Source organism: Orcinus orca, chromosome 8, assembly GCF_937001465.1.
Source record: "Orcinus orca chromosome 8, mOrcOrc1.1, whole genome shotgun sequence".
Classification (NCBI taxonomy): Eukaryota; Metazoa; Chordata; class Mammalia; order Artiodactyla; family Delphinidae; genus Orcinus; species Orcinus orca.
The window spans coordinates 7213548-7223475 of record NC_064566.1 but is presented as its reverse complement, the minus strand read 5'-3'; the positions used below and the strand labels follow the sequence as shown (position 1 = coordinate 7223475).

Here is a 9928-nt window from a genome sequence, read left to right as displayed (position 1 = left end):
GAGTTTCTGGAGATGTGTCGTCATTTTCACTTTGAAGTGAATCTCACTGCCATCCTGTCTGATGACTTTGAGTTTTATATATTCTCCTTCCTTCTTAGCCCCCAAGTCCTCAGTTGAAGGTTTTGAAATGGGGTGGCATTTATTGAGTACTTAAAAGTGTGAACTTAAAAATGTTAAGGCAGGGACTTCCCTGGTGGCACAGTGGTTAAGAATCTGCCTTCCAATGCCGGGGATACGGGTTTGAACCCTGGTCTGGGAAGATTCCACATGCCGCGGAGCAACTAAGCCTGAGCGCCACAAGTACTGAGTCCGTGCTCGTGGAGCCCGTGCTCTGCGACAAGAGAAGCCACCTTAATGAGTAGCCCCCGTTCTCGGCAACTAGAGAAAGCCCGTGCACAGCAACAAAGACCCAACACAGCCAAAAATAAATAAATAAATTTATTCTTAAAAAGTTAAGGCAGTAAATATTGTTAAATTTATGTAATGTGTATTTTATCACAGTAAAAAAAAAAATAGGGAAAAAATGTCACCTGTCCCATGTGGAAAGTAATGCAGGTTCTGACTGTCCAATACAACTGGCTGTAAAGCGTAACTGAGCCAGTGAAGATGAAAAGGCTTAAGGTCTGCTGTGTGTGTGGCAGGGGCGGGGGGTGGCGGTGTGGAGAGGATGAGCTAGGTGGTCCTGGGCAAAGCCTTCCTCCCCCACCTTGGAGCTGCTGGCCGGGCTCCCCATACCCCTAAAAGACCTTGGGAGGAGGATGTGGCCCCTGGGAACTCTCACGCCAAGACCATCTCCTCTCTGGCTCCCAGGTTTGGGGATTCCTGGATCTGAAACAAACACAGACACATCCAGCGACCCTTCCCCAGCAAGGCCCAATCCCTGAATCACATCTTACTCATCAGCCGCTCGCCTCAGCCCAGGTCGGTAGCATTCCCGCCCCGCGCCTTGGCTCTGCATCTGTAAAGAGCCGAGAGGGGCTCCTGCTGCCTTTCAGGCTGTGGCGTCCAGCTAGCCTGCCTTCACCCCTCTTGTAGGTGATGAGATCAACCCTCTTGTAGGTGATGAGACTTTGGAGGAGCTTTTATCTTGGGGAGACGCAGCTGGGAGACGAGTGGTGGAAACTGACTGGATTTTCTCCAAGTAGAGGTGGGTGGTGATGGCGAGAAGCCCCACCCTTTCCCAGGAAGGGGCCTGATTGGTGGAGGGCTGCGGGGGCGGGGCAGCCCTGGGGCTATATAAATGCGCTGGCTGGGCTTGGAGTTACGCTGTAGGTTAACTCCTGAGCTCAGGTAATGCTTCTGGAGGGAAGAGGCTGGGCTGCTTGTGGGAAGCAAGATGGAGGCCCCTAGGTTGACCGAGGGGTGGTGGAGGGGTCCCTCCCCTAAGCCCCATAGTTGGAGTCTCTCTCTTCGTAGCTAAAAATGTTTGAGGTGGCCCCACCTCAACTTGCCCTAAACCCCAGTATTTGTCCAATAACCTTCCTCTCTCTGGGCCTCAGTTTTCCTTCTGGGCGGTAAAGGGTTGCTGGTTCTTTCAGGGCTGCCGCTTTGGTGAAGGGTGAGGGGGTTGTTGTGAGGTGGGAGACAAGAGGAGCCGTTAAACTCTGGCTTTGGGGTCAGACAGGCTCCACCTTGAAGTGGCCGTGAGACCTCCATGCTTCAGTTTCCGTGTTTGCAAAATGGGTCTACTTACCAGGATGAAATAAGATAATGTCCTTAAAGCATTTAACACAGCTCCAGGCACTTAGGAAGCCCTCAGAGGTGTTTGTTGCTGCTGTTCTTCCTCTCCGGCCAGGTCTGGGGTGCCAGGAGGAGGGGGGAGGGTGCTGTAGCCTCCAGGAGCTCTGCTGCTTTTCTGCCCCCATCCCCGCCCCCTCCCCCCACCCGCTGCGCCACATCTCAGTTTCCTTCTGTTCTGAGCCCCCATTTCTCCATTTCCCATGCCTCCACTTCCTGGAGGTCATCTGTCAGGCCAGCACGCTGATCCCCTTGACTTCTGGGGGGCAGTGGGGTAAGTGCTAAGTCCTGGGGCTGCTTCCTTTACAGGTCACCCCGTCCCACCCCCCCTCACCCACCCCCACCCCCCAAGAGATGAGTGATGCCCAAGATCCTGCCACAATCCCTGCGGTTGGCACCCAGGTGAAGCTGAGGGGCTGGAGCCGTCAAGGGGAGGGGGGTGAGTCTTTCCATTTCCGCCGGCACGAGGAGCTCCAGGCCTTCCTCAGCCTTCTGGGTGAGTCCACTTGGGGGCTGGCACGGCAGGGGCCGTGGGGACCAAGCGTGAACAGGTGTGGGAGGTGGGATCTCAGCTTGCAGCCTCTGTCCCTGCTCTCCTCAGGTGGCCCCAGTTTGGCAGGTGGGGAGTGTCATGTAAGAAAGTGGGTTCAGGGGAGGCTTGGGCTTTGGAACGGCTACTGCCCCTCTTACCTTGTGTGTGTTGGGGTAGTAACCCCAGTCCACCGTTTCTCCTCTCTACCCCCAGAGCACAGTTTCCTCCAGGATTTCCTCTCCAAAGATCCCTGTTTCCAGATTTCAGATAAGGTGAGAGGGCACAGTGGGGGCAGAGGCCAGCCTCGCTTGGGGAAGATTGAATTAGTGGGGCTCCGGTGCTGCTAATTCGTTGGGTCCTCTGGTCTGGTGGAGGGAGCGCCTCCCTTCTAACCCTTCTCTTTGCAGGCCCCTCCCCACCATTTTACCCCAGAGTTTTTAGCCCCACCAGAACTTCCTTGGGTGCAGAAGGGGCTGGCGCAGCCCCTCCCCACCCAGTGCCTCACTCTAACTCTCCCCATTTCTGTGTCTGCAGTATCTCCTGGCCATGGTGCTGGTCTACTTCCGGCGTGCCAACCTGCAGCTCAGCGAGTACACCCACAGCAATCTGTTCCTGGCACTGTGAGTGGCCTGGGCGCGTGATGGGGACCCTGACTCGGAGTGGCAGGGTGGGGCAGGGCAGATGCTTACAGCCTCTGTTCCCTGCCCCCTGCCTCTGTGGCCAGGTACCTTGCAAATGACATGGAGGAAGACCTGGAGGACCCCAAAAGCGTGATTTTTCTGTGGGCCCTGGGCCAAGATTGGCATCATCGAGTGTCAGACTTCCTGTGTCAGAGGGACAAGCTGTGGGCACGGATGGGCTTCAGGGCTGTGGTGAGACGCCAGAGCTGCGAGGAGGTGAGGTCCCGCCAGCACCCTGGGGTGGGGGAAAGAGGCTGGACCTCCCACCTCCCATTTACCATCCACTCTTCTCATGCCAGGTCATGGCCAAGGAGCCGACCCACTGGGCCTGGACTCGGGAGAGGCATCCCCACCACGGCAGGGCTCAGAGGAGCTACCCAAAGGCCCAGATCCCCCTCCCCCGGGGCCCCGGCCTCTCGCCACCCCACTGTCCCCTGTGTGGCTTGCCCCCTTGCCACAGCCACCGCTGCCACCAGCCCTGCCCCTTGCCTGTCATATCCAAGTGCCCTTCCCAAAACCCTGAGCGGCACCGCCCTCCCTCCCAAGCTTGTCTCTCAGTGGCTGGAGACTCCTGGAGTGGGGCCTTCCTCATTGTCCTGCCCACCCAGCTGCAACTGGAGCCAGGCACCTACACCCTCCACAGTGAGTAGGGTACAGTAGGGGGAGCTGAGAGGGGCTGGGGGGGCAGGTGCGGGGCCAGCAGAATGGGAAGGAGGGGCCTGGGGTCCAGCACACCTGGGCATGTGTCCAGCCCTGCCACCTCCTAGCCGCCTGGGCTTGGCGAGCTTCCTCTGAGCCTCTCTCCATCCTTCCTCCCGCAGTCTTCTCAAAGCTGCTGCCGTGCCCTCGGCGCTGACACTCGCAGGGTGAAGAACAGCCCGTCTGCTCCCTGCTGACCCAGTGCTCTACTGGCTGGGGCCCCTCCGGCCTCCTGTCTACTTGGCCTCAGGCTGGCAGGGCTGCCCATGCCCCCTGCCCCTTCCTCCCAACCTGCAACTTGTACGCACTCTGACCTGACTCCTCAAATAAATTCATGTCCACAGGACACCAACTGTGCTTAGGCCCTAGTCTGGGTCCCTGACCCAGGGTGGGGGCAGGGAGGGAGTTACCGGGAGAGGGGCATCTGCCACGTTTAGGTACCAGTGGTTGGAGACCCATGAGCACAGGTCCTGTAATAGCTCCTCTCCTCCCATTCGTGACCAGTCATCCTGAGCCTGTTTACCCTTTTTAACATCCATGTGGATGGTGAGATCCACACAGTGCAGATGGGACTAAATGAGATGAGGTATCTGCAGTCCTTAGAAGAGGGTCTGGAACCTCCTGGACAAAAAAATGCTCAGAAGGAAAACGGCTCCATTGTCAGTCTAGAAATGCCTGCAGGGTCAGGTCTATTTAGGAATGAGCCTTGGTCCTTGCTCTGGGCGGCAATCGGATATAATGTAATTATTATAATACAAGACCCCCTCTCCCTTCCCCAAAGTAAGTTTGTTAATTGGGGAGCAGGGAAGACTCACCCGAGGAGCTGGCATTTGAACAGGGCCTCGAACAATGTCAGGTTTGCCCGTGCTCAGGTGGTGGTGTTGGGGTGCTGGTGGTGAGGAACAGTGTTCTTGGAAAGACAGTCCAGAGTAGTGAGTAAGACTTGGTCTCTGGTGCCAGACAGCTTAAGTTCAAAGTCCAGGTTTATGTGTGACTTTAGCCTGTTATTTAATCTCCTCTACTGCCTCATCTGTAAAATGGGTATTACACTAAAAAGGGTGTCGGTTGAGATTTGAATGAGTTAATCCTAGAAGGGTTTAGAACTAGGTTTCAAGAGTAGAGCTCAAATGTGGGTGTTACTAGTAGAGGGAACTGCTGCCCAGAGAAAGGCTAGAGGGGAACGTACGTTTGGGGAGCGGCCAGAACACAAGACAGAGAAGTCTGAAGGGTCAGGTGGCAGAGGAATCTGGACGTGATTCCCCTGCCTCTCTACGAGTGGCTCCCAAGAAGTAAGGAGGTAAAGCCTGGAGACGGCGACCGTTAGAAGCCATGACAAGGGCTGTGAAGTATATGTAAGAGTTTTCCCAATAGGTAATATGCTCACATGTATGTTTTGAATTTTGCACCAAGTGTCACCGTCTACCCCTGACTCCCAGCCATCTGGTTCCCCTTCCTGGAAGCAATGAAAGTAATCATTCATGTCCTGCCAGAGAAAGAATCTGAATGTCTATAACCAAACGTGGTATAATAAAAATATACATATTTGGTCTTTGTCCTTGGTTCCTGGCACAGAGCTCCTAAAACCCTTGGAATTTCCAGAGTTACAGGAGCGTCTTTTGTTATTCATAATGAGCTCCTTTGGGTCATACCTGAGTTTATGCTAATGAGGTTACTCAGGATGGGGGAAAACTGATCACCAGAAAAACTGATCTAGAAGGTGGGAACTTTCAGCTTCCCTACTTCCTCCAGGAGGGGCAGGGCACTGGAGATTTGGAGTTTGGGGGAGGGTGGCTCCGCCTGCCCCCCCCTCCCCCACATCTTGCCCTATGAGTCTCTTCTATTTGGTTGCTCCTGAGTAGCTTTTATGAGAAACTGTTAACAGTAGGTAAAGCACCTTCCTGAGTGCTGAGAGCGTTCTACTGAATTATCAGGCCTGAGGAGGGGTGTTGGGGGCATCCCCAAATTTGTAGTCGGCCACACAGGAGCGTGGGTCGCCTGGGCACTCCATCTGTGGCCGGCATCTTGTGGAACTGAGCCCTTAACCCACGGGGTCTGCGCTAACTCTGGCAACTGGTGTCCGAATTGAATTGTAGGCACCTAGATGGCGTTGGAGAGTTGGTGTGGACCCGTCGCATGTATTTGGTATCCGGGAAAAAAGCTATTTGGTGTGAGACGTGGTGTCAGAAAAAAGATACCACACCAAATATGCATATATGTCCCACCCCCATTTTTAAAACACTCCAGTGGGAGAATTCCATACATCCTACTTATCAACTTAGCAATACTTATCAACGTATTTTAAAGATGGTTCCTTGTCTGCACATTCCTTTTGACAGCTGTGTAGTATTCCTCTGTGTGGATGTACTATAATGTATCTTTTTTCCTATTGATTGGCATTTGTTTCCACACTTCTGCTATTCCAGACAGTGCTATAGAGAGTCACTAAGACTTTGTAAGAACAGCATTGTTCAAATGTGAAAAGGTATCTGTAGAGTGAATTCCTAGAAGAATTGTTCAGCCAAAGGTCAAGTCAAAATTGAAGGACTTTTGCCAAATGTCCCTCTGTTGGGGCTATGCCTGTACTGCCCTTCCCCCCCAACCTCTAGCAGAGCATGTGAAGGCTGTTTTCCAGAACACTCACCAATCAGTGAGGTACCAGATTGTTTTATGTTTGCCAAACTGCTAAGTAGAAAATGGTGTCTTGGTGAAGGTTTAATTTGTATTTTTCTTTTGAGTGAGCTCAAGCATTGTTTCATATGTTTAAGAACTCTTTGTCTACTTTTTTGTGAACTGTCCTTGTCTTTGCCCATTTTGCCACTGCTTTTGGTACCTGACTCACATATAAGGAAAAGTAGCCTTTCAGGATGTAAATTGGAAGTCTTTTCTTTGGTTTATCATTTTAACTTTGCTATGCGGATTTTTTAGTGTAGTAAAATAAATTTTTGTGGCTGCTGGGTTTTGTGTCATAGTTGAAAAGACCTTTTCCACACTGAGATGATTAAAAGACTGTCTCCCTTAGCTGCTGGCTGTATTTTTGTTTTCATTTTTTACATTTAAATCATGAGTTCATCTGGAATTTATCATATACAAAATTCCTGCCCATTTTCCTAATGCCTTTTAGTGAAAAACTCATCTTTTCTCAGCAGATTTGAATTGCTACTCTTATACTAAATTTCTATATGCATTTGGATCTATTTCTAGGTTTTTCTATCTTTCATTGATCTTTGTGCATCAGTACCTCTCTTCATTACATCTAATTATTATAGATTGGATTTAATATCTGGTAGGGTTAGTCTCCTGTCTTCAGGAGTCTCTTAGCTATTCTCTCTTTTTTTTTTTTAATTTATTTATTTTTGGTTGCATTGGGTCTTCATTGCTGTGCACGGGCTTTCCCTAGTTGCGGTGTGCGGGCTTCTCATTGTGGTGGCTTCTCTTGTTGCGGAGCACGGGCTCTAGGCTCATGGCCTTTAGTAGTTGTGGCTTGCAGGCTCTAGAGTGCAGGCTCAGTAGTTGTGGCACACGGGCCCAGTTGCTCTGCGGCATGTGGGATCTTCCCGGATCAGGGCTCGAACCCATGTCCCCTGTATGGGCAGGTGGATTCTTAACCAGTGTGCCACCAGGGAAGTCCCTCTTGGCTATTCTTGCTTGTTCAATTTTCCATATGAAGTTTAAATCAGCTTTTCTAGTCCCTCTTCCCCTCAAACAATCTGTTAGAATTTTTAAAAATCTGTTAGAATTTTTAATTTTTTTGGCCACACCATGCGGCACGCGGGATCTTAGTTCCCCGACCAGGGATGGAACCTGCGCTCCCTGCACTGGGAGCGCAGTCTTAACCACTGGATGGCCAGGGAAGTGCCTAGAATTGTTAATTTCGATAAATCTATAGATTACTTTAAGAACAGACATCTTTATGAAGCATCTTTTTGTTCAGAACGAAGTGTCTGTCCCCTGCCTCTACATACTTCTTTCAGGTGGCACCGATGGCCAGTGACTCCCAAATCTGTACCTCTATTCTGAGGGCTAGTCCCACCCCCAGGCATCTCCCCTTGGATGGGGGTGGGTCCCAAAGGTACCCCCCAAACCTGATCCTCCAGTATCCCCTCCAGATTAGTGTCCCCCACACCATTAATCCACCCAGATTCCTCCCTATCTCCCAAGAGCCATAGCCAATCAGTGGCTAAGTTCTATAGGTGTTTTCAACAGCTTTATTGAGGTATAGTTGACATACAATAAACTATGTATACTTAAAAGGTACATTTTTGTTTTGACATGTATACCCCCATGAAACCATTATCACAATCAAGGTAATGAACGTATCCGTCACCCCAAAAAGTTTCCTCAAGCCCCTTTGTAATCTCTCCCTCCCGCCCTTTCCCACCTGCCGGCCCCTCCAGGCACCACTGACCTGCTTTCTGTCACTAAATGGCCATCCTTTTCCTCGAATTCTCATAGAAATGGAATTATATAGAAGAATGTACTTTGTTCTGGCTTCTTACACTCAGTATAATTATTCTGAGATTCATCCATTGTTGTTCCTTTTCATTACTGGGTAGTATTCTATTGTATATATATGCACCACAATTTGCTTATCCGTTCACAATTTGTTGATGAACATTTGGTTGTGTCGAGTTTTGGCTGTTACAATTAAAACTGCTATGAATATTCACACACAAGTCTTTGTGCGGACACACGCTTCTATTTCCCTTGGGTAAATGCCTAGGAGTGGAATGGCTGGGTCGTGTCGTAGGTGTGTACTTAACTTTATTTTTCTTTTTTTAAGATAGACTATTTTTTTAGAGCAGTTTTAAGTTTACAGAAAAACTGCTCAGAAAGGGTAGAGAATTCCCATATCCCTTTTCCCACCTGCGCAGTTTCTCCTATTAACATTTTGCATTAGTGTGGTATATTTGTTACAACTGATGAACCAATATTGATACATTGTTATTAAAGTCCATAGTCTACTTTAGGGTTCACTCTTAGTGTTGTACATTCTATGGGTTTTGCATAATGTTATGTATCCACCACTACAGTATCACACAGAAGAGTTTCACTGCCCTACAAATGCCCTGTGCTCCCTTCCCCCACCTTCCCTGAAATCTTGGCCATCACTGATCTCTTTACTGTCTCTAGTTTTACCTTTTCCAGAATGTCATATAGTTGGAATCATACACTATATAGTTTTCTTATACTGGCTTCTTTTTTAAAAAAATAAATTTAATTAATTAATTATTTAATTATTTTGGCTGCCTTGGGTCTTTGTTGCTGCGCGTGGGCTTTTCTCTGGTTGTGGCGAGCGGGGACTACTCTTCGTTGTGGTGTGCGGGCTTCTTATTGCGGTGGCTTCTCTTGTTGCAGAGCACGGTCTCTAGGCGCACGGGTTTCAGTAGTTGTGGCACGTGGGCTCAGTAGTTGTGGCTCGCGGGCTCTAGAGCGCAGGCTCAGTTGTTGTGGCACACGGGCTTAACTGCTCCGCGGCATGTGGGATCTTCCCGGACCACGGCTTGAACCCGTGTCCCCTGCATTGGCAGGTGGATTCTTAACCACTGTGCAACCAGGGAAGCCCCTATACTGGCTTCTTTTACTTAGCAATATGCATTTAAGCTTCTGGCATCTTTCTGTAGCTTGCTAGGTTATCTCTGTTTATTGCTGAATATATGTTTAACTTTTAAAGAAACTACCAAACTGTTTAACAAAGTGGTGGTATTCTGAATTCCCACCAGCAGCGTATGAGAGTTCCAACTCCTCCACATCCTTGCCAACACTTGGCATGGTCGGTCTTTTTAATTATAGCCATTCCAGGTTTGCAATGGTGGTCCTTCTAGTTGATTTAATTTGCACTTTACCAGTGAGTGAACATTTTTTCATGTGCTTATTTGCCATCCAATATCTTCTTCGGAAATGTCTATTCATATCTTTCAACCATTTTTATTGGATTATTTTTTTAAGTTGTAAAAGTTCTTTATATATTCTAAATACAAGTCCTTCATCAGATACACATATATATATTTGCAATTATTTCCTAGTCTGTGGCTTGTCTCTTCATTTTCATAATAGTGCCTTTTGAAAACAAAGTGTTTTATTTTGATAAAGTTCAACTTAATGTTTTCTTTTATTGTTTCAGTTTTTTGTGTCATATTTAAGACATTTTTGCCAAGCCCAAGATTGCTAAGATTTTTCCTATGCTTTCTTCTACAGGTTTTATAGTCCTAGAGTATATATTTAGGTGTATAATCCAGTTGGAGTTACATTTTGATATGGTGTATCCTAAATAGTTATCAAA

At 48.9% G+C, this 9928-nt stretch overlaps 1 protein-coding gene across 1 annotated transcript; it reads left to right on the top strand.

The window, feature by feature from the left end:
- Positions 1–1262: 1262 nt before the first annotated feature.
- On the top strand, positions 1263–6669 carry SPDYC (speedy/RINGO cell cycle regulator family member C). Its single transcript, XM_004264452.3, has 6 exons — positions 1263–2233; positions 2483–2541; positions 2804–2889; positions 2994–3165; positions 3249–3591; positions 3771–6669. Exons 1-6 carry the CDS (start codon positions 2092–2094, stop codon positions 3803–3805), a joined length of 837 nt encoding a protein of 278 aa, XP_004264500.2. The 5' UTR covers positions 1263–2091; the 3' UTR covers positions 3806–6669.
- Positions 6670–9928: the final 3259 nt, after the last annotated feature.

Coding starts and splice junctions, on each gene's coding strand:
- SPDYC (XM_004264452.3), top strand. CDS start 2,092: ATGAGTGATGCCCAAGATCCTGCCACAATCCCTGCGGTTGGCACCCAG. Junction 3,166..3,248: donor GACGCCAGAGCTGCGAGGAG/GTGAGGTCCCGC, acceptor TTCTCATGCCAG/GTCATGGCCAAGGAGCCGAC. Junction 3,592..3,770: donor AGGCACCTACACCCTCCACA/GTGAGTAGGGTA, acceptor TTCCTCCCGCAG/TCTTCTCAAAGCTGCTGCCG.